Below are 27,499 nucleotides of genomic sequence, written 5' to 3'. Positions count from 1 at the left end.
GCGTTGGATAGAAAGGTTTTAAACTCCTCGACATAAATCACGCCCTGCCCGCTGCAGCCACTTCCGACGCCTCCGCAATCGTTTACGTCCGAACGCGGTACCGATTAAAAATTTCGCGAGTTTCGCCAAGTCGTATTCACAAAACATAATAATATGATATCATCTATTGTAGTAATTATACTATTACCGTGATTATATATGTATACAGGCTAGTGAATTATCAATATCGTGCGGTTATACGTCATTAATTTTCTCGGTTTCGATATTTCGATTTCAAAAATGCACCAACTGATTTTTCCGCTTGATTTCATCGTTTTATCGACCGATGACTATGGACATATCTGGCACTCGAAAACACCAATGCGTGTATAGACGTATACCGCACACTACTGAAAAGCTTTGGAAAACATTTTTTTCCCTGAGACAATCCATCAAAGAGAAAAATCTTTTGTTCCGGAACCACGGGATAATATAATGACAAAAGACGAGGAAATAAAGAAATACGTCGTGAATCGCAGGACAATCAGCAGGACTCTTCGTCAAGCTACACATATGAACCAAAGACGCATTATTATTACATAATAAACTAGGAACAGAATAGTACAGTGCACAATAATGAACCTTTAAGGCCTGAATAAATTGACCCGGCACACCTTAAAACCACTGAAACTAATAACAATAGGTATACATATTATGTAAAATGCGTAACTACAATTTTGTGTTCCGAGGTGGAAACTCTGAGCAAAAAGAAAACTAATAAACTTTGTATAAATTAAAAATAAATATAAGATCCACATATTATAAATTATAATAATATTATACGTATAATAGTTTGATATTCGATTATAATTAATATAACAATAATATTTTTTAACATGGCGTATGAAACAAAACATGTTACTGTAGCACACAAAAGCACTGATAGTCATTTGCATCTCGTCAATTATCGCTGCAGAGACAGTTGATCGAAATTTGAAATCGATCGCCTAGTGCGATATTATGTATTGTACTGAATAACGTATTATATAGGTATGAAACGTATTTACTATTTAGTGTAGTACTTCCTGAATAATACAATAACGGATAAGTCTATCGTCGTGTGTATCAATATATTATACCTATGTGGCTATATATAATACCGGGTGATCCATTTAACATAAGATATTTATTTATTTAATTATATATATTTCTTTTAAATAATTAAGTTCTTAATTAAAAACCATAGTTTTGCTATTTTTATGATTATAATACTCTAATTGTGTTTTAATGAACATGCGTTTGAAATTTCTAATTCCTAAGAAGAATTTTTTTATTTGAATATTTGCTTTGATGTACAAAAAACGAATTTTGGACGAGTAGTTCACGAGTTATAATAGAACTTAAAGTTTAGAGTTTCAGACTACCAAAAGAGTGGAGTGGTACAAGAATACCCCAAGAAATGTTGGCTCTTACTATGATCATCTAAACTTTAAATACTTATAACTAGTAAAAACAATTTATCAGAAATTGTATTTGATAGATCGAAATACTTGGAATAATATTTCGCTTAGTAATATGAAATTAAAATAATATGGTATCATCCATAAAAGCTTGAAACTTACAAAATAATAAAAAAAGAACATTTTCAAAAACAAAAATGTATTTTGAAATAACGAGTGCTTTATTATTATGTTAAATTTATTATCCCATGATAAATTAAGTAAATAATATGATCTTATTACAGATTTTACTTCTATTTGCTTCGACTGGCCACGTTTTACGATAGAGCTCAATAATAACAAAATATAACATTACGGCTATTAATAATAATACATATATTGACGATGACATTTGGTCAGTTTTTCGTGTAATTTAAATACAACAAAATGACCGGAATGATGCGCGAATACAGTATGTACCCCATTAAAATACGTGATAATACTATATCTATATACATAATATTAAACTCACATGGTTTAATATAGGTACCACTACGAAGACGAAATAACAATAATTAGGTACAACAATCGCGTTTAAACTGTCGGGACCATATAAACGGGTCTATTAATTATTGTGTAAACTGACTTGCATCAGGAGCAGAGTACCTATACAATATGTAATGGTACAGTCTGCGCGGAGGAACGTCAGATACTGACAACCAAGTGACGGTATCGTATCACATCGATGCTCATAATATGCAAGATGTCAAATGTGGTATTATTACCATACAATCTTCCAAACAAACGCGAAAATTCACGGAAAACTGTTTTAAATGTTATATTCATTTTGAAAAAAAAAACAAATGTATTAGACGCGCAGTCATAAAATATGCGTGTGTAGTGTATACTGTGTAGTATGACACATCAGAGTATCGAGAAAATGTTAAATATGGTTCAAGAATGGTTTATTTGAAGATCGTTGAATTTTACTATAAAATAAAAGTTGAAAAATAATAAGAATTTTTTTTTAACAACATTATGTTTAACTTAGAACACTCAGTATAGGTCGATTAAAAAAAAAAATATTTCGTTGTCCTAATAGCATGTGTGCAAGCACGAAGCAGCAAGACCGCGGGGAGCAATGTTGATTGATGCCAAAATTTCCGTTGTGCAACCGTCAAACTGTCACCCGTCTGGTAAAATGTGTCGTTTGCTGTTATACGATAATTAAATTTCCGTTTGAATCGACCACGAGAGATATTTCAGTTATTTGAAAGTCTATATAATGTGGTATAGACTATAGACGATAGACTGTACCGGCAAACCCGAATTTATGAGGTAACATCTCTTGCATGAGGTGTGGTGATTTATTGAGAACCGCAACTTTTAAAAAAATGTATACTTCTATAGAATATAACTATTTTTTTCATATGAAACATGTTTAAGTTTTCTTTGTAAACCCGAAAAATAATGTGATGAAACTTGTTGATATTGATATTATACATTTCTTTCATAAATTGTTTACGTTAGGTAGGTACATATTGTATAATATTATTTTACTAATTATTTTGTGTGAAATATAAATATGAACATCTCAACTCGATAATTAATCATTATTGAATACAGATTAATAAACTTAATATTTAAATTGGTGTACACAGAAATTTACCTTTCAATTTTGATGAAAACGGTTAGTTCGTTCGAATATTGTGATGAATAATATACTACGTGCTGCAATCGCCATTTCCAATTCCCAGGGATTATTATTAAACAGTAACAACGAAGCGAACGCGGTTTAATTTAAACTACATATTTAATTGTTGATACTGCTGTCTTAATATTTATGTTTTATTTTTTCTCTATTTAAAATCGTTGATTGATATCAAGCGAGAGGAGAGTCGTTAGGCAATATAAACAGAAGACACAAACAGCTCAATATTCTTGTAAACGATGTAATAGATAGGTACACATTATTGCGTATACACGAGTTTAATAGTTACAAATTTACAATACGTATATACTATATAGTACATAAAGTGCAGTGCACCGATATGATGTTATATACATAGACGCACACCACTTGACACTCACGTATTTACAAGACGATTAGGTGAGCGTGTTCACCCCTTTATTTTTTCATTATGCAGTTATTCAAAGTACCTAATACGATTTTCGTAATTGTTATCCTTAACAATCATGAATTTTTTAACTCGTGAGATTTTATATAATTATACTCAAGGGATGACTTGTAGAAATACAAACGTCTGTGTTTTTTTCTAAAAGAGAACAAACCCCTTTTTCGTTGTAAATTATTTACCGGATAATTTTTCAGGAAACATTGACTCATCAAAATCAAAATTCGGACGAATAGGTTTTGAGGAGCAGGTGTATCATATTATACGTCCAAATTACAAAAACCAGAAGAATAAATTCACTATCGAAGGAAAAACTGGTCGAATAATTCTGTATATATAGTATAGGTACATACGATACATATATAACATATTGTGTGCGCGTTTGTCGGTTATACTGTAATGTATTATATACGTACAGCGTACGCGAGGTGCAGTGTTTGGTAATAATTTAACGCGATTACGAGCAGAGGCATCGATAAGTCAACATTTTCTCTGAATCCGCAACAGGATTAAACACGATTAATTATTGCACCCGTTACCGCGATCACCTATACGCGTAGGTGTGTGTATATAAATATAATATATATTTTATGTGTGTGTGTGTTGTATAACGACGATCCATTATATATTATATTGTGATGGTTCGTATACACACATGTGATATTTGATACATACGTGTGGTGGTTAGGTGCGGTCGTATATTATGGTGCAGTACCTATATCACTTGTCCGCGTATCAAGAATAATTTATATTATTATTTTAGGTGTATTTGCGTGTAGCTATATGGTGGCGATACTCGTGTAATGTATGCGTGTGACGAATTGAATGACGATTTAAAAGAATAATTATAATATTGTAAAATCCTAGAAATATGTAGGCAAATTATTTATCGTAATAGGTGTTTCCAGGTATTGTCATAGCTTTGACTGCATTGCAGTAAAACGATTCGATTTACATGTTTATAACCAATACGTAAATGCATATAACATTATACCTATACATGATTTTTATTCTGATATTAATCCGGTGCACGGGCATTTTCTACGAGGGAAGTTTCCGTATTAAAAACGCATTGGCACCTCCCGAAATATCCGAAAATCACAGTTTGAACGTATTTATTGTTAAATGAAAAAAATCGTGAGTGATCGCACTCGGTATAAGTCACTGACCGCTGTCCATAATACGTATAGTACGTATAACGCACTGTGTACAGTATACGATTTTAACCGCCGGCGATCCGCGTTGTGAATACAAGAGGGTGCAGTAGGTTAATATTTTTGGAATGAATTATCGTATTAAAACACGTCAACATTTCAGCTAAGAGAGCTGTGTCGAAACGTTTCGCAGGGAACAGCTATAGCATATACAATAGCGTGTTAGCCGAGACTACGGAAATGCCAACCATCAACGTCCTCGTACCATATTTTGACTTGTATTCGGTGCAATAATTTATTATATTGTATTTAAATTAAACGTGACGTGGTCTATACATTTTTAGTAGTATATATTTTTAGTTACCCGCAATAGGGAACGAAAAACGAAACGAAGCTTATAGAAGCATGCATATAGCTATGTGTATAAAAATATAACTATAGAAATAAGTAATTACTAAACGGATTTTGATAAAAAAAAATAAAAAGCCGTAATATATACTTAAAAATAATTTTGACGTGTTTTATTTTATACTTATTATATTGTATTTGTTTGATTTATTTGCACTATCACGATTTACCTAAGCAATAAGCATTATATGCCCTCAGTATAAAGCTGTATTGTCTGAAAATTTTTCAAAAAATAAAAAGTAGAAACTTCTGCTATCGTTCCCTATCATGCACATTGTATTATTTGTATAATATATAAATGAGTTTTGGTAATTCGACGGTATACAGTGTAGTTATTACATAATGAATTTTATTTTTTCTAGTTTTGTAAACTCATCGGAGTATCTCTGTGCGTGGATAATGACAATTTTTAGATGTACCCCGTAAAAACTAACGTGAACGAGTTAAGTCCGGACTGTACATGGTCGTGACGATGGTTTTTTTCACTCTAATTGAATATATCTTAATAATGTTACAAACGTACAGTTATTTTTATATTTAATTATGTAGACAGCTGTAGTAGGTGCGTTTATTTTAGGAATACGGTTGCACAATTATACGGCTCTATCACTTGTGAGCAGTGGAGTAGCATTTCTATAGCCCATAAGCCATAAGGCCATCATCGTCGACCGTCGTACGATATTATACTCTGAGGACGATGAGAGAAATCTACGATAGAAAAAAAATGTATAATATATAATATAATATAATATTATATTTATAGCACTTTATGCAAGAGCAAAATATTCAAATTTTCAAATCGTTTTGTAATCAAGTGAATTTTGCACTATGAGAATATGAGAATTGGATCAGTTTGACAAATAGTTTCTTAATCGAAAACGGACGTTTTAAACAATAAAAAAAAAACGTATATCTCGAATTTTTACGTTTTCTCTGTCATAAACGTTTCTTATGCATATAAAAGAATAGTTTGAACTAACAATATTTAAATGTATCGTAATATAAGCCATACTCAAACTTGATATACATATATTATATACAAAAATATATATATGTGAAAATTTTATGTATAATAGAAGTATTAAGCTGCACATAATACGTGTAGTATAATGTAAAACACATTTTGATCAAACTTATAATTTTTTTTCTATAATTCTATAAAGAAAAAAAAATAAACCTAAAAATGCATTACTTTCACAGCTCTATACAATATATAATGCACGGAAAGCTGTCCCGTAGTATAAATATACATATAGTAAGAGAGAGAGATAGACAACCAGGGCAATGTCGATCATACATTTAATATCGTAATGAAATCGACGACGACGTATGTGGTTCGGTCGGTAGCTCAATATTTTTCGTCTGTCGGTTTACTATTAATATATATATTGTATACATACGTATTATATATAGGTGTACATACGCACCGCACACGCGTTAAAATAATAATAAAAATAAAACACAGGTGAAGGTTTATAGTAATTTAAAAAAGTTTATACGATTTACGATTCCTATCGCACACGGGGTTTCAGACTTTTTATTTATTTCTTTTTTTTTTTCGATTAACCAAATGGGTGTTTATTTCCTGCTCATAACTGTACGATACCACCGTAGTAGCAGCTACGCGACCGGCGTGCTCCGTCCTAATGCCGACACGTCGACCTAATACCAGCACATTTTTCTGCTGTGCTCGATGGGCGGATCCCGGTCACATAATATACGCGCGTATATCATATAATATTATATTTTACAGGTACATATAATAACGTAAACGTAATGTCGTAAAAATCAATTTATATCGACCCGCCACTGTAGTACGATTCGCGTTCGTTACCTATCCACAAACGTGCGTATCTATCTCGTGTTCTAGCCGTGTTGTGTCTGTAAGAGCTGACGCAGATGGCGTTAGCGATGCGCGGGTTGAGGTTGTTTGCGAGAAAAAGCGAGAGAGAGAGAGAGAAATAATCGTTAACCGAGAATAAGAAGTCGAATCTAAATCTCGCGCAACATTCCGTCATTGTCTAGTAATAATTTAGCAATCCAAGCGTTAATATAATATGTAAATGTTTTGATATAAAACGAGTTGACCCGTTTGCGAATTCGTATAATCGCGGTCGTACTGCGGCAGCAACGCAGTAATGATAACGAATCGGGAATCATTAATTAATGTATTTCACATTGTGAATTACGTTAATTATTATGAAGTCTTACAATTCCATTTAACAACCTACTCCTAATTTAATTCGTCAGAGGGATATAAATACAAAGTTTGAGATCGATTCGAAATTAGTTTTTAAACATCTTTAAAAACTCTAAAGTAATTGAACGTTAAATGTATTTACTTATGATATTTCAAATTGTTTATAATAGCCAACAATAATAATATAAATCAGATACAACTAAAATCGATAAGCGAATTTAAAATTTTTATTTCGATTTCAAACACTGAAAAAATGTTATATACCTAAGTCTAATAAATAGTATTGTCTAGTTAGTAAAGGCAGTTATATGTACTTCTTAAAACTTATACAATTATTCGTTTATAGTATACACGTGTTTATTTATCTATTTATTTTTTAGTCATGTATATGGTTTGCGCATAACATAATATATACGTTTACAATATTGCTCGACAATCATCGCAATTTTTTTATGAATACTACAATACTACTATGCGTAACACATCATCATATGATCATAAGTCGATAGCCTGCCGCGAAGATTGAAATGTCAAAACGTTTGTGAAATCTAATCGAATATAGCAGCAGCCAGTAGCAAACGCATACATCTATATATAATACGTCTATCTATTTAATATCTATTTATTATTTATAGGGCTTTCATGTCGAATTATCGTCGATCTGTCACCTTTCACGACGAAGTGCCACAGCAGCATGTTCCAGGTTATTAGTCACGCACAGAACATCACTTTTATATACTATTATAATCCTATTATCGTGTTAAAAATGAAAACCCAATAATATGCACTACGAACGTGGTTTTTATAATATTTATGAATAAAATAAGCGTTTAATATTGTGTGTATTGGTAGTTATTACTATAGTAGCTATTATATTATTATCAAATATTAAATTATATTTTACGCCGGACGAACAGGAGTGATAAGTATAATAAATTATACAGCTAGTTTTGGAAAAATATAATTAACGAAAACGTCTTCGACAGGCTGCAGCAGACTACGTCTACAAGTGTGGTACATTGATACTCATCGACGTGAACAAATTTTAAAACAAGTTATTCGTATGAAAATGACAAGAAACTCGAGAACAACATCTCTTTTTTTACCCGTCTAAATTACATCGGTTACACTTGGTCCCATGTTATTATTTCAGTCGAACGCATGGTGAGTGTCTATATAAAAACAGATGCAACAGCAACGTGTCGAAATGTTATTATTCACAAATGTGTATAAATATATATATAAGCGTATCACGACTGAGATCTGACAATTTTACATTTAATTAATACGTCTAATCTTTGTAGTAGTATACACTTATTAGCCGTGTTCGTCGGTTTTTTTTCAATTTTCTAAAAACCACAAAAGACTTTATAAATCCGGTTATAGCCATGCTCTTGTAGTAAATTGTATTATACAGCAGTTATATGTTATAAAAAATAAACTTACGAACTGCGCATTTATTATTTTAAAAAAAACATAGCAATCGAGAAGGAAAATGGCACTCATATCAAGTGTACCTATAATAATTAATAACAATCAATTTAAAAAATATATACTGAATAAAAATAATCAAATAATAATTATTATATCATATTTTTTTTTTATTTCGAAATCATATTATATTTGTATACGAATTTTCTGAACAACTAACAATAGATGAAGATAAATAGTTTTAGGTGTGAAACATGATTGGAAAGGTTAAATTTAGGATTTTTTTGGTAATGTCTTTACATAGCTAGTATTTAAACAATAAATAATGCATTATTGTTATTATTGTTATAGAGTTAATAAAAGAATATTATAATCCAGTGATATAATTCTGCCTGGTGACTGGACCCTTTTAGAGGTTATAAACACATATGTTTCATCACCTATGCAATTTTACTGGAAATTAGTTTTTAGGCATACAAATTTAATATTTTAGGTATCGAAAAAATAAAGTATTTTCATGTTACATAGTATACCATAGGCCTGTGTGTGATATTAAGGATTACTGCATATTTTTAATAAATTATTATTTATAGACACACTGGAAATAATTTGTTGATAGAATAGTATCATAGAAACTTGTACACAAAAAATATTCCAATTAACGATCTTGAAAATAGGTACAATAGAAAATTGTATATTCGTCGCAGTACAAATAAAATGATTTTACTTTTTAAATCAGTTAACGCAGTGAGTTTTCGAAGAGGGGAGACGAGCTTTATTTGAAATTCTGTTAAACGAATAATTTATTAAGCTGTTAAAGTAGTTATTTGTGGGTATCAAAAACAGAGTAGTGACTTTTAAGATAAAATGTTACATTATATTTAATTTACTCGTATAATAAACTGAAGGTGAAAGGTTGCTTTAGTTTTGAATAGAATAAACATTGGGAAATAATTAATTAACATTTTATTGTTATTATTATTTGTGTGATATTGTTTTGAATCTAAAAATGAAATAAAGATACTCGTGAAAGTGGTTTGTTACCAAATAAAATATCAATTTTATATTCGTATTTATAAGTGCACGTTTATAATATTATTTACAGTCAAAAAGCTAACTAAAATATCTCGAAAAGATACAGGTATAAGTGAATTATATTTTTACTTCATTTCGGGGACGATTTAATTTCGAATTTCTTTAATTGAATAAATAATATTAAAACACTTCTGCGGTCGTAGATACGATCCGATAAATGGTACATTAATCATAAAGTCACAATTTTTTTTTTCAATCCTGTCGAGATTACAGCAATATTCCTCTAAGAAAAAAAATAACACACACGTAATTTTAATACATAGGTACCTACATACATACCTCCTGAGAAATTCGTAAGACTACGTTGCTTTAATTTCGAACCATACAACATTATTTAATTATCTTCGACTGAAATAATAACTACCACGGTGTATGCGATACGTGTTTTTTAATCGAACTAAATATCTGATGGATTGCAGCACACGTTACATTATCGAACCGTACGATCGAAAAATTGTTTACACATATGTAATATAGGTAAGTAGTAAGTACCTTATATAGATTAATATTAAACAGTGTTGGGCCGAAAATGTAATGCGTACAGACACCAAGGTGGTTTGATACACGCACACTACGCTATTATTATAGATAATGATTTCTTAGTATGAAAGTCTTAAATAAAGATGGATATTACAGGTACTGTTATTATACGTGGTAAGGCGTGTGAACTTGGCGATATTTTGTTATAAATGTAAGCTGACGTTTTATCACGGGTAAAAAATGACGATTTTAAACGAACAATATTTTTGTCGTTTTAATTTTATAAAAATATACGCATATCGCATATAAATGTAACCGAAAATCTTTTAAACAATATTTTATTTAACAACTTACTACTGTCAAAAAATCGTAGAACAATAATTGTGCGTGACAGTACAACGCATACGTGAGTCCGATTCACTAATCTTTGTGATAAAAATTTTTAACTCTAATGATGTTTATGAACTAGCACACATAAAAATTGAAATTATTGTTTGTTTTTTTTTTATTCGATTAAAATCGAGATAATTTTCAAAATAATAAAAGATAGATTTTCGAATGAATTTACGCGTTTTAATTACACACATCATTTTTTTTTTAATAAAAACGTGAAAATTCAAACTTGTATATTCGACAAATTGAGGTACACGATGAAATACCTCACCCTGTATTATGTATATGCGTGTTTGCATAATGCGTATACATTATAATATTAAACAGTTAAAATTTAAATGTATTCTCAAGAAAGTTTAATTTCTTCGTATAATTCATAAACGGCCGTACGGTATTAAGTGTTTTAATTAGTTTCAGATCTCTCGACAGAAACTTGTATAAATATAATTTGCATTTGTATTTGTATTTTGAATTTTTTTTTTTAGTTTTTTTAGATAAGTGTGTATATATGTATATTGTATATATATATATATATATATATATACACACAAACACTGCGTTATATATGAATCGTAAATTAATTAAATCTCTGATAAAAACCGTTACCACCACACAATACGCATAGGTATATTCACGACAATCTGCATTTGTTTTGCCTCCGTAGTAGTAGCAGCGTTGCAAAAAAATATATTTTTAATTAATTTCAAAAACGACGATTTTTATCAGGTCTTTTGAAACGTAACAGTATAATATAACTAACAATTACGTATGTACAATTACCTATAGTTTTGTATTTGACATTTGCTATAATAACTGCTTGTATTAGTTAAAAATCATAGGTTATACTTACGTATACATATATTATTATATTAATACATAGGTTTACAGCTCGGTCGTTTTATACTTTATTTTCGAACGACGAAAGTTAACTGATGGAATATTATTTGATAAAATTACGATTGTATTTCACGAGAGTAAAAAACGATGGCATGAAAATATCACACACGCGTTTATATACAAGGCTAATGCTTTTAATCACGATGAAAGCATTTATTGTTAAAAAAATAATATATTTTCTATTATTTCTTGTATGTATTTTTACAAATATTGAAATATTTAATATGTTGGTAGATTAAAAAAATATAAATAAAATATATAAATAAAAAATATAATAATATTGAAATAATTATAATTTTATAATTTGTAACTGATTATACATTTCTACAAAATATATTGATATAAACGTTAAATAGTTTTTTTTGGTAGTAATAGAAAAATAATTGAGTTTAGACAAGAGGGAGACTTACGACCAGTGAGCAAATTAAGGTTAGTATCAGTGATCCACCATTATATTCGATCTTAACTCAAAATGATAATAGAAATAAATAAAAAACTGACCGAACAATGTATAATAACAATAAATATACACTATAAACTTCACGGTTGTTTTGCTGATAAGTAATTAATAATTAGCTCAATACGATAGTATATATGATACTAAAATTGCATTTGTATGTGTCTTAAATTTTTAAAAATTACATTTCTACAATGGCCTAATTTTAAAAAAATGAATGTTTAATCATCGTATATTGTTTAATTAAATTACTGAATGATATTATAGCAAGCTGAGAACCGTATTTATTGTGCGTGCAGTGTAACGTAATGTATACAGCGATTATTTTATCGTGAATCAGACAGTATCTTAGAAAATAAAAACAAAGATATTTTTTAATTCGAAGAAAAAGAAATGATAAAAAACAGTATAATGCTGTCAAACTTTTTAAATGAAAATAAATAATTAAAAAAAAAAAAAAAATGCCTTATAATATGACGTATATTGTATTTCCCGAGATATTGTTTGGTTTTCGAAGTAAAAGAATCATCTTGTAAATTATGTTACAATATTTTTGTAATAAATATATTATTATATATTTATATATTTATATAGAGCTATAGAAGTGCATAGTTATTTATAGATAGTCGGTATAGTATATTATGATAAAAACGTAAGTACTGCTATAGTATATTGCCCGTGCTAGTAGTGTTGAAGGCGATACTTTCCATAGTTAGGGTAGGTGATGAGGACGTGTGGGGTGTGTGAGTGCGTAGAAAAATAATAAAGTTTATTAGTTGGCGCTGTTTCGGGGAAAATTATTTAGAGCTGCGCTGCTTTAACACCCCTGAACGGTATACACTATACACGTATCTGATATACGCACGCACCTCTATTTATGAATTATATTTCGTAATATGATATAATAAACCTACTCGTATTATAGATGTTTTATGTACGCTTTATCCGTATTGCTCTGCAGCCCTTCTATTATATATTATATACATATTACATATTATAAATAAATGCGCGCATATGCAAGAGACGGTCCCGAGTCCCGACGCCACCAACGGCTATTATTTGAGAAAACAACGTTTTTCGCGAACCTCGTGAGCTTATAATAATAGAACGCGTTTGCTCGTACAATATAGTGAATAGATCATATTGATATATATAAATATGTTATCAAGCTAAACGAGTGGTATTCCAAAATTTGTAGTCGTCTTAGAATATGTTTCGTAAAAATCTTATGGCAATATATGTATAATAGTATCGTATAATTTAGAGAATGACTGTAAAAATAAAAAGTGTCCATTTTACCTACTAGCCGGATACAACACAATAAGTATAACGCTATAGAATAATTATACAAAATTATATTAGGTATTGTAGTGATTTACGTTTGTCTTAACCATGTACACGTCGCGACTTCTTGATGGTTTTCCGTAGTTTTTTGACAATATTGTTTTATGTTAAACCATCATGTTTGAAATGGATATAATATTTACATATATTTTTTTAAGGAAAATCTGATGTATTTTTTAATTTCTTACACACTTGAGAAATATCATCATAACTGCCAGTATTAAATAATATACTGATTGTATAAAGATAGATTCTCCGAACGTGTAACCCCTCCCCCCATTACTCCCCTAAAAATATGTATTACATATTATAATCGTGTATTTTTGAAAATAATTTCTTGTGACCTACCAAAATGTTCTTTATGGTTATTATATAGAATTTTATGAAAATTTGATTTCATCGAAATTGAAAATTTAGGGAGTAGTTCATAAGTTATAATCCTACTTTATGTATTATAAGAGCACCAATACATACGAATGTTTGAATATATAATATTGTAGATATTCTGGGTTCCAAATCTACGATTATTATGTACATAAAATATAAAATAGATTTCATATTTTGTTAGAACTGTTCGGGTTATATTAGTATTTAAATAAATATTACTGATTCACTTATTAGTCGTATAATACTCGTATGTATAATCCCATTATGGTTCAAACCATATATAATATACTAATTTATATAATATATTCAAATTATTTCTAGAAGGCTTAAATCCTATTATTATGCGGCGCCATAAAGAAGAATAACTTGAAAACTATATACTTGATCGAGTATTTCGGTTTCGACAAAAAAAGGATCAAATTTATTTGATGAGTAAAACTAGTAAAAGTGTACAAAATGCGCTATAGAAATCATACTACGTCCTAAATATAATCAAAAACAACTCCTTAAGTAATAGAAAATAACTGAAATAAACTATTTGTTTCATAATATTATTTCAATAATTATAATACATTAGTGGACATATGTATGTATCGGTGATGATATAGTATAGTTTGGTGAATTACAAATTGCCCTACCTATATTTTAAAATAAATTATATTTGTGTGGTTTAGCCGAGTACTCACCTTCGGGGCGAATTTGACGTACAAATGGATTTTTGTTTGTAACTTTTTGTCAACAGCCGAGTTGTGCGCCTGACACCATATCGACGTGTTGTGGTGTTCCATTTTCGGTATGATTTTCAGAATGGATTTGGTGGTAAACCGTTTGCTCTCAGCCGCCATGGCCTCAATGAACGTTTCAACACCGTCTTCGAACACATTTCCGGAACCGTCAGTCCACGTGATCTATACCGCAAAACAGAAACAAAATTAAAATTTAGTAAACAGTGTATACCGATGAATTAAAATAGTCATATGTATATACCTATATATATATATGTTAAAAATAATTTTTATAGTGATGGAAATCGCAGGGATGGACCAAAATAAAATATAAAACGATTATAATACGTTAAACAATTATAGTAATTTACAGCCAATTGCTGCAGCAGCAGTTTATAGCACGATAGCCAGATCTGAGTAAATTTTTGAAAAAGCTACTGTATTTGAAGACGAGTTCATATGTACCTATGTTATACCGAACTTTGATTATAAACATTATTTTTTTATTGTTGAATAACGGTGTGTACACGAAATAAATAACAGTTTTTTATATTCCTTGACATGAACTTTAAACACGCACGCACAAATTTTACTTTTGTTTTAAGTTGTTACCTCTGTTAAATAATACGTGATATTATACACAAACAAATATAAATAATATATAATATACACACGTCACACACACACACACATAATAACTAATAAGTAAGAATCGCGGGTGTATTTTATAATGACAATATCGTTGTGCTCAAACGAATATTTCCGGCTATTGGTTTCCGATTTATAAAATTAATCGAATACAATATCGTAATATGAATTACGGGTTCATAATTAAATTATATAAAAAAAAATTAATTAACCGGTAACTACTAAACTCTGTAATTATAATATGCTCACAATATACCATAGTAATATCACGTATACATATAACTAGATGTATAATTTGCTCACGACTAACTGTACATATTATATTATATATGCGCTTGTAATTTACACGGTAGGTCTGTATACCTAGATGACGTGCTGTGCTGCCAGAGGACTTAACGTGCGATTACATTACACACCATCACTGGATTGCACCCGTGATTTATTATAATAAGCGGTGATCGCAATGTAAAATAAAGAGTAATATACTAATACCGTCGTATATTATAATAACGTATTATACACAAGCGTAAATAACAGCACAAACGTGCTATATCTTACCACCTCCGATAGTATATACTAAATAAATGTTGACCGAAAATAGTTCTTCTACTGTTATTTCATTATAGGATTATACTACGCGAATTCGATTCATTACGATAATAATATATATACTTATGTGGTGTACATAATATAATTACACGATTGTTGTAATCGGATTCGCTATGAAACATAATCTATATTATATATGTACACAACGATCTACACGAGTACCATCTATAAATTATGTCATAGTATGTTTTGTACTGAGAACTGACGCGATATAAGATACAGTATACACTTATTCGGATTTAATTAAGCGATAAAATGTATTACGTTTTCGTATATTTTTTAACAGTACCTAAAGTTTATTTGAAATATGTAAAAAGCAAATTATTTGATGTTATAACTATACGTCCTTAAAAAGTCCCATACAACTGAATAACGACAAAAATTTAAACCATTCTGTATAATATAAATGTATTATAAGGGCTGTGGTTAGTGACGTTGACGTGCAGCGTCTGCTGCAGCAGTGATGTGTTTATATACACACAGGCGTATATGACTCCGGTTGCACCCCAATAGAAAATATATGGACAGTATATAGGTGGGTGTTGAAATTTTCATCTCGGGACGTTTATTCCAATACGTCAAGTACCCGAAAGTATACGTTTTTAGATTTTGGTAATGCGTTGCACGCGAGTCTGGTTAGCGGGTCTAAATTTAACACACGACCCATCGACAGACGGATGTACGTCGCTTTTTCGTTTTCACTTCTTGCTTCATAAAATATATATTTAAACACACATACCTTACACAAGAACATATAGTTAACGTTGTACATATTATATCGACTGTCCTGAGATCTTGTGTATAGGTTATCCTTAACATCTAACCCGAAGCATCAATATACGTTTAATTAGTCCTTCCGAATCGACTTTCGTTTAAACAAGCATTTAAGTATAACTTCCGGAGTTTTCTTCTTCCTATATCGAAAAAGAGTGCATAGGAAATGATAGTTCATGTTCTAATAAAATACACATGCTATTAATCCTTGCGATTTAATAATGTTAAAATATTCAATGAAATCCTTCTAAATATCTAGTACTGCAGAGTTTAACAGAATACTCATCCTGTTACAGTAATTTTATCTTATGCGATTAACGAAAGTTGTACAGTTGTATTACGCGTATACATAAAGTCACGCATCAAGGAATAATTTTGATTAAAGGAGTGGACAAAAATCTATATAAACTGATAATTACACATTGCATGATAGGTACTTAATGGAAATTTTGATAAATTATAATAATTGAATAATATTATAAGTCATTGGTAATTTATCTAGAAACTTCTGAATTTTAATTTAAATAAAATTTTACAACGCATAAAAAATCATAAAAATTGATTGATTATGGTGAAACTATTATGTATATTTATGAGTAGTAACAACACTGTTTTATCTACACAAACTTCTCGATAAAAGCATACACAAATGGTAAAAATCCCGTAATACAATTATTTGACGTGTACAAATTGCACGTATAATATTGCATACGCATACTAAAACACCATATTATATTATACTATAACAGTGATGTATAACAAACATTATCGGGACAGAAGGTTTAGTTTTTTAAACGAGACACGAAATCGTACCAAACTATTATATTATTATACATTCAATGAAAACGGTTTAATTCATATCGAACAACTCTTGACTATATAGTATAATAATACCATGTAAAATATAAATACACGAATTACATGCTTACGATTAATTAAACACTTAAACCAGCGGAAAAACGTCACGGATATCGAGCGCATAATATTATGAATTATAATATTATATATGTATACGATGGGCGTGTATTACCCCTTCTCATCATTTCCATTCCTCGTCATCGTGGTAGCCTATCCATTCCCACCGAAATTTACTCGATTCGCAAACATCCGCGACTTCCTGTGTCCGAAAAGTAATGTTTATTGATACTAACTCGGAAAATGGTTGGCTTTTCTTATTAAAGCGGTTTCATGTTTACGATTATTTCATCGTTTATATAAGGACCTATAATAACAGTGATATATAAAATCCGGCGTATTTATTAATTATTTTGATCATTACAGTCGTATCCGCACATTTCAAATTTTAATAAACAAACCGATGTAAACACAGACCTCTTTGATTGTATACAGAACACAGTCTGCTATTTTACCAGCGGCTTTTACATACACGTTAAAGCCAAGTCGGCTAAGTCTTGTTGTATATTATTATGTGTCTCGGTCATTGTACGCGTATGTGTGTTTAAGCATGTGTATGTATATACGAATTGTATACGATTTGCGTATATATAATATGTATGTAGGTCATGTGTACATTGGACTGGTCACCGAGCGGGATCGCGCGCAGGTCAGGGATGTATATAACGATATGGCCAGCGGGTAAATTACACGATAAATATACGTACTTTTGCACACACACACACACATGTTACTTATGCTAAAATTGTGTGTGTTGCACGAGTCCGTCCGACGATGACCGAGTACGACCACGCGGAAGGGAGGTCGTCCGAGGCACGAAGGGATTATAATATTATCCATAGTGGTGGTGTTAGGGAGTCCCGAGACGATTTCCCGCGGCGAATACACTACTATATACGCGAGTATAATATATTATTGTGTATATAGCATTGTGCGTCACGTCCGAAATCGCGCGTTTTACAATGTTTTACCGGTACACCTCTATTCCGTCTTCGTGTTGTAAATTATGCATATTATATTATATTATAAATAATATACAAAACTTGAGAGTACCGACCGTTTCGCGAGGGTTGGTTTTATTATGTTGTATTGCTGTTAATATTATTACTGTTCTTATCGCGTTATAATTATTATTCAATACGTATATACCTACGCGCGTGTATTAAATACTATTTGGATGTAACTATATATAGTAGATATATTGTAGTAGTATTATTACTTGCATACGACTTCGTACGTATTTAGCAATATTAGATGGTAAGTTATTGTCGATAGATTAAAATCGTCAAATCGTATTTCCACGATCGTCAAAAATGTTTATTGAATTAATATTGTTTGTTGTTGTGATAAAAACGGGTCTGTCTTTTAAAGTTACGGGGTCATTTTATTTTACCGCGAACCTGCAGCCAACACTCGGGTGCAAAAGAAAATGTTTTATTTTTCTGAGGGTTGGATCAATTCGAGGACTAAGAATATTTTATATTAGGTGTTTATCTAAAGCGTTTTAAACGAAATACGAAATTGTTCGTGGGTTGAGCTATATTATATATTCCGGCACTGCTGTGCTACGCACGTTATATTAGGTATTATTATTTTATACCACGACGACGCATTATTATTATTTAAACGCACCAAAACGGGAAAGCGCACACAAAACGACTTATAATTATACGCGCGATACATCATATACATCGCGACTATCCGGTACGTATAATAATATGTGGTATGCGTATATGTTTTTAAACTATTTAATTTCCACTCACTCGGCGTGCCTAATGCTTTCCCTACGCTATAATATACCCCCGCGCGTGGTGCTGATAATATAAGATGTTAGATCCTATCGAGTATAATATAAACGATGATATTATTGTAAGTAATATATAGTGTACGAAGCCAGGAACGCTATATAGGTAGCTCCAGTTTTCGGTAAACAAAATATTATTATTATTATTATTATTATCCTCCGTTTATCGTTAAGCTACCTTTCCACACATCGTATTATTTCCGTACTATACGATATTATATATACGTTATACGCAGAGATTAAAACTCGGTCGATTGTTATGATCGTGGTATAATATATAATAACATACACACACACACACGTGTGTGTGTGTGTGTTTCTACATCTGCAACAGTGGATACATATTAGGCTCATAATATATTATTATATTTAAACCACCATCAATCACGCGGATTGCCGCCAAACGTTTGCCGAGTGGTACTTAAACGGATCTGTACCTACATACCGATTACCTACTCACATATATGTATGTGTAAAAACGCAGCCGTTTTGTCGGACCAACTTCAAACTCTCGACCGCAAGTCGGGTGTTTATAAGTTTATATAGTATAAATAAAATATAACTGATGACCGCTTTTGGCCCATAATATCCACAAATCTCAAAACAAAGGTATAAATCGTATATTATTATTCTTTATAAATCGTATAATACGTATAATATAAGTATTATAAACCGAGTGGTTTATCGAAAGTGCGCAATACCATTTTTTTCTTTAACAAAAAATTAATATTTAGATCCTGATTTATGAAAGAGTAAAAATAATAATTTACTTCGAAAACAATGTTTATTATTAGAAACCCATATTGTTTTTAAAAATCAATAGAAATTCTAAAGGCCAATAACAATTAAAAAATTGCCCCCCCCCAGGAAAAAAATGCATTAAAGTTTACAACTTAGTGAACTTTGCACATTATACGCGATATTATCTATACCAAAATATAAGTTAATTTTATTTATGATAGTGATAATATTAATAAATTCTGCTTATTAATCATATCTATAGGGTACTTATGAATAATCGATGTACTCGTAATATACCAAACGACCTAAATATTGAAAAAAATAATAATTAAATACACTGATAAGCAAATTAGAGGTGGGTAACGAGCAATTTTATTATTAATGGTATAAAAATAACAGGGTACTTACATATTTTATGTATAGGGTATTTCATAAAGTGTGAAATTTTTTAAAATTCAATAACTCACACTGATGATTACTGAATCGTACTATGGCAATTAAGTTCAATAAAAACGAATTAACTTCAAATCGAATTGATAATAGATGTCAATAAATAATAAAAACAGTGTTAACAACCATTGAACAAATTAAGCCCACGTATTTAAAAAATGTCGCACTTTATAAAATATCCTTTATAATTTTATGTAGTAAAAAAAAAATTGTATTATTCATATTTCTTACTGAGTGAAAACTACAGATAATTTTCTAGAGCGGGTGCCGGGTGTCCTCACCAACACCACTTGACGTCCTCTCTGCCAGACCCTTATGACTTTATATATTTATATTATTTTAAAACCAGGGCATGCTTATTTGTTCTTAGAGCTATCCCATTATCGCCTACCGTTAGTCGTACCTATATAATATATATATATATATATATAATTAGTAAATAAAAATATATATCAGGGCAAGGTCTTTTGAAATGTTCATTGCGCAATAAAAGTAACAAAAATTGTATTCAACTGAAAAATCCACGAAACGCGATGCCTCTTAATTTTTCCATCGATGTATAAATCGCATATGAATAATATATTATTATTTATTGAGTGATATCGCATTGGAAAATTGATTATAAAATATCAGTTAACTATGCGTAGGTACTTTAAGTAGAGTTTCACTCTCGAGATTTGGAAGAACTAGAAAAAAGACATCTGCAGTTCCATGCCATCAGTGGGGATGAGCCGTCAATGTGCACAAAAACACGTGGGATGAACAATTCGTCAATTAAATTGATGTTTGCTATGCAGCTGAAGGAAGTCTTATAAATATTCAATGTTTGAAATTCTTTTTTTTTGACTTAATAAAATTACTAATATTTTTTTAATTTACCACAGTACCGTTTTTACAATATGTCCTTGATATTCTGGTGTTACGCTGAATTATAAATTATATAGAAATAGGATACGCTGTATATCGGCAATAGTGTATGGAGTACATAGATGCATTATGTGACGCCGAAGTACTGGCTATATTATCGGCGCTTCGCACCGTTAGCTGTCCACCGAATCGTATAAAACTAAATGGTTTAGTCGTAATTATATACCTCTCTATAAATTAAATATGTACGCACATCGTATACATAATACGTGAACCTATGTTAATACTGTTATTATTAATTTTTTAATTATCTTCTTCTTTAATTTTTTTTTATCCCAAAGGAAACTTGAAATGAACGTAGGCAAATAATATGTACATACCTATACAGCCACTGCTGTCGGATAATCTCATTTGACGAGTAATATAAAAAATAAAACGGTATTAGTGTATTACATAACATAGCGATTTAAATATGTTTTTTTTTGTCTATTCCTCTCTTCCGCCGATGGCTCGATTGAACGAATCATGTGACCCAATATTACGACATTGTTTTTTTTTCTTGAATAATTCAATTCCTGCGTGAACACACAAATATAATACGCTACTGTTCAGCAACGTCCGGGGATTCTCTAACGTCGTTACTTAGTCAGCAAACTATAATACATTACGTAGTAATATACTGTATATTATAATAAGCTGCAGTTATATTCATGCGTTTTGAATGCAACATCAACAGTATTTCGACTATAATTGTAAATCTCGTCTCTCCTAGTTGTATCATAAAATATACAACGGAAGCGACACTTATGCTGATACAAAATGTTTTAGTCTTGGCCGGGATGTTATTAAAAAATCTTTGAAGATTTAGTCCCGAAACTAGTAATTATTTACCATTATTATTATTATTTTTTGCTTGACAAAGAAACGGTACTTTAGGTGACATCTCTTTTCTATATCATCTTATATTAATATATTATGTTATTCCTTATCTAAAATGAGTTATTAAATTTCTTGTTATGACTAATAGCCAGTTTCCAGTTCTCTATATGTATTTAAGAGGTTCCAGATCAGCCTATAGCTATTTAATATAAAGAGGTACCTAGTGAGTGTCGTACCCCCGATTATATAACCCTTAATTTGGGTCGTTCGCTAACGAGACTGTAATAGCGTTTGTTGTTTAAAAATGCGGCAGCTGGGACAATGATAAACATCCATAAAGTTTCTAACTTTTCTAAAAATTTCTGAACATTTCACAAGGTATGAACACGATTATAAGCACAGTTATATTTATACACGTTCACGTATTGTTGCAGGAGTTTGAAATTTGATTAAAACGCTCTTAGTTATTAAAAAATATATATCATAATTTAATTTTTGAAAATAAAATATCCATACTGCGATAATAATCTATGAGTTGTTTATATTATAATTCTATTATTTTTTACCTGAAATCGAATAAGTTTTATTTAAAATAAATGAAAATGGGTTTATCAGATCAAGCAGAGGATGTGGAATCTGTAACTATTGTATTTATATATTATATCCCTAAGGGGTCGGTGACCGAAAAAAGGTTGAAACCCCTTGACGTAGTAACACGCGCTGTTTATATGACAAAACGAGAAATGGAGAAATCCTAAAACAAAAACGAGAAAAAATAAATCGGAGACGTTATATATGAACAAAATATCATTGTTATATAAATGTATTTATATTATAGTCTCATGACATAGGTACGTACTAGTATACACGAGTTATGAGTATAAGGTAGATGATCGATTTGATGAATAAGAAATGAGAACGATTAAATTATAGAAACTCATTAGGTAAATTATAATGATCGATTTTTGTGTTCGGAAGTTCGTTAAACGAACAGCGATAATATATTTGTATGTACCTATATTCGAAAAAACGGTCGGGTAGTCGTTTTAAAACACCGATGTACGCCAGCAGCTGTACAGGTACGTTAAAACTCTATGCTTGGAAAAATTTCAGGTGTAGAAGATTTTTAACGCACATCATGACGTGACAATAATTATGATACACCCCGGTGCTGTACAGGGAGCAGAATTGGGTTTTATCGTCGTGCACCATACGGACGAAATTTTTTATGAATAAATAGTTACATATTATAAAATATATACATGAACACTACAGTAATACGCAATACCATACAGGGAAATGGAAAAAATCACACGATTTTGAACGATCGAAAATATATTAAGACCACGATTTTCCTATTTAGATAATATGTCCGGTTAGTGATCACCCCGTACACATAAATATACGTTTATCACCGGGAAACAGACCTTATTTGCCCTGCTCCTATTACTATATATTATAATATATCTGTCATAATATATTATATTATGTACGTGACACTGTACAGCACTGTTAATATATATTATATACTGCTGCCACGCGACGACGTGACGAACGTCGCATCAATTATTGTCGCTGCTAAGTACGCAGCAGCAATTCGTTACAATAATATATATCGTCCGTCGTTAGTATATATTTTCTGCGCGTTTTGGAAAATCACCTTACGGTAATTATTCTACAATAATATACTGGAATGTATGTATATTATATATATTGTTATAATTTGTAAGCTGCAGCGAGCTCGACCTGCACAACGATGATGAGAGAGGCTGTACAATCGTGACGGGTGTAACTGCGCAATATTACGACTTACCACGTTAACCACGCGGTATAATGTGTAGACTGTATACGGTAAAACACAAATTATAATAATATATTAAACGTATAACACTGTAATGCACCTTATAGTTTATATATTACAGATGATCATTATTATAATGTTATTATAAATTATAATAATATATACTTTTCGACTACTTGACTCGCGTACGCGCGGCGTATGTGTACCGCGGTAGCGGCTTTACGGGACACACGATAATGAACGCGCGGCTGCTGGTGTACCGTGATGATGTAGTAATACAGTTTTTAGAGAAGGGAAAAGATTTTTCGAAAATCACACAGTCTAATTAACCCTAAACAAGCCGTATACGTAATGAGGCCTGCAGAGGCGATGAGTTAAGTTGTCAAATTAAAATTTTCTAACTATTTAAGACTCACCGCCCATTCCCAAATTCAACAATTATAGCCAATATATAGTAACTAATTAGAATGTTTTCAGTATACTATGAAATAATAATAATATAACAGTACTAAACTACAGTAAGTATGGTGTTCTAAAAACATTGTTAATAATATCGATCAGTAAGTATATTATATAATAATATATTAATATTTAGGTATCTACACTGAAATTTTATAAGTATACTAATTTTACTCATTACGCATTTATTGTATCCATAATACCCGCCTACATCAGCATAATATGGTTAAAACGCAAATAGTTTTAGGTGTTTCAAATATTTTAAGTACTTTATCAGCGCCATTACTGTCTATGTTAAAATGAAACCGTATGTATTTGTAAGTTTTTATAAATAAAACTATCAAATATTTCCACGCTTTGATATTAGTAAAACTTAGGTCGGACTTAGGTTCCCGGTCGCATTGGAGCTGTCAAATTCATATTGCTTTTTAATTAGAGGTTTTTTTCGTGAAATCTATATATTAATATATATAATATACAGGCGCGATGTATATAATGTATACATTCATAGCATAATACGTGGACGCGATAACATTATAACGCAGAGAATTCCTCGAGGATTTCGAGCGATGTCTGAGATGATATTATTATTACTGAGGCAAATTTCACGCGTTTGAAACGAAAAGGGCCTTCGTCTCAAAGATCTATCGTTTCGAATATGCGTGATACATCATATACGTTTATATATAAATATACATATATGGAACTATACCGACGGTAAGAGAATATTATATGCGTATAGTATTTTTGTGATTATTTTTCGTTCTGTTCTCGGTATTCGCCATTGCTGGCCCGGTGGATTTGTATAACGAGTCAAAACTCAAATTAGTCTACTCTATATAAGGGGTGCGAGTTACCATCACACAGAAATCCAATTGGCATTTGAATATATAATCTAAGATCAGTTATTCCTATACGTATAATAACGGTATATGTATTTACTTAAAAAAAAAAAACTGATTTTCACTGCACGGAATCGATGCGAATAGTAAAATATATAATAATACATAGAAATACAAAAGTAACAGCGTTGTAGCGTTGTTCATGCGCCTCAAAAAAAATGTATTTATTCTACGTCCTATATGTATTGTAAAAAAACTGTCTGATATCCTGTTGAACTACTCGCGTAAATAAAAAGTTTCGTTAAATAGAACTTCGTTACACATAGAGGTTCCACTGCGTTATGTAAAGATTACCAATAGATTTTTACAAGCGTTTAAACTATATCTATATAAGTGTACAGTGGATTATAATAACATCAATCGGTCGAGTTTAACGTTCGTATACGATTTAATAAGGGAAAGTTGCGAATCGGTATAATATATTATAATATAAAAACATCAAAACACTGAAATATATACGTACAAGTTTGTCATTATTATTATGGCATACCTATACATAATACTTGCACACGATGAGCGTTTCGAACGTGTATGTATGGTGAAAACAAGTCCGCGGCGGAAAGTGATTTTAAACCCAAAACACCTGCTCGTACATATTATATTTACGTTTACCTTGTTACGTATATATTATAAAGCCCAACGAAACTGATGTATTTCGACGGCATTCCGCCGCGCATAGTGTTTTTACTTTAAACATTTACACTATACATATATAATATATAAATATATATTATTCAGTAAAAATCTACACGCATCTACAGTTATCCTGCAGGTTGAAATATATAGCTACTGAACGTCGTTTACATATATATATATATATACATACACATTACACATATAGCTATAGGTATCTAAAAACAATTTGTTTACACGCCGCGTGCGATTTAATATTATACATACAGATAGATACACGCGTAATGAAAAAAAAAAATGCTGCGAAAAAAAGAATATAATTATTATGTTATTGTTCTCCGCGCGATTTGTTTATACGCGTAGTAGGTACCTATATAAAAAAATAAATACAACAACAGGCGTTTTTTGATAGCTATCTTGGAAATCACTTTCCGACCGTTTGCGACGGATCTATTTATGCGATCTCGATTTCGTTACACCGCGATGCCAGACAGAGATAAACAACAACAGCCCTTATAATTTATCGCCGTAGCATATTCTGCGGTGAGCGCGCAAACATACAAGTCTCGAAAACGGTGGACAAAACTAAAAAAAAATACAAAAAAATGTTCGGTTAAAGTATATATTTTATTATTTTTATCAAACGTTCTTCGTGCCGCACTAAAATATCGTTGTGTATTATATTAAATTTTAAGAATTTGCTCAAATCGTTTTCACCGGTACTATAGGAAATAATACGCGATGTCGACTTTACACACTGCAGGTATCAGAATTCATAAAGGATATAATTAATGCCGTGTACAAGTGGTAATATTAAATTATAATGGTGTGTGTAGCAAATAATATTATATCACTTTACGGCTTGGCTCGAACCGTGGAATATAATATAAACCGAAGAACGTACCGACTTGATAAAAAAAATAAAAAAATTCGAGCACCAAAACTTTGACCAGTATGTAACCCGACAAAATATAACTTATTATCATTAAATTTCGTAAACACTGATATATTATTATAATGTATGCAAAATTATGCAAACAACGAAAATTATGAGTATGTTTTTACCGATTCGACGTTAACACAGATACATATTATTATATATAATATTTATTATTATTGCGTGCGAAACAAATTCATAACTCATGGTATATACCAGTTATATATACTCGGGGTTACGGTCTCGAGAATTTCCGAAACGATAGTATGGTTACAAATTACAATAAGTATATAATACTACACTAACACGGAATCTAATATGTTACTATACTTTCGATATCGGAAACGTAATGTTTTTTTTAAAATACCTAGTTATTATTCTTTAATTTATTAATATAATTTAGAATTTTTACCTATTTATATGTATATTATGATTTACTAGAGTGGTACTTAAAATTACAAACTACGTTTGCCTTCTTACACTTGCATTTATATGTTTTGCAAAGTTGTGTACTTGTGTATAATAAGTTCATCGATCATTCATTAATATTATTTAT

General features: G+C 30.7%; 1 protein-coding gene across 1 annotated transcript in view; it reads right to left on the bottom strand.

Annotated features, from left to right (window-relative positions):
* Window positions 1–27,499, bottom strand: part of LOC114124187 (irregular chiasm C-roughest protein-like) — a 205,513-nt gene that overhangs the window by 77,301 nt on the left and 100,713 nt on the right. Inside the window, exon 4 of the mRNA XM_050205793.1 lies at window positions 14,486–14,707. Coding sequence (XP_050061750.1) covers window positions 14,486–14,707 — 222 coding nt within the window. The remainder of the gene's footprint in view (window positions 1–14,485; window positions 14,708–27,499) is intronic.

This window comes from Aphis gossypii, chromosome X (assembly GCF_020184175.1).
Source record: "Aphis gossypii isolate Hap1 chromosome X, ASM2018417v2, whole genome shotgun sequence".
Lineage (NCBI taxonomy): Eukaryota > Metazoa > Arthropoda > Insecta > Hemiptera > Aphididae > Aphis > Aphis gossypii.
This window is presented reverse-complemented; position numbering and strand designations above follow the sequence as displayed.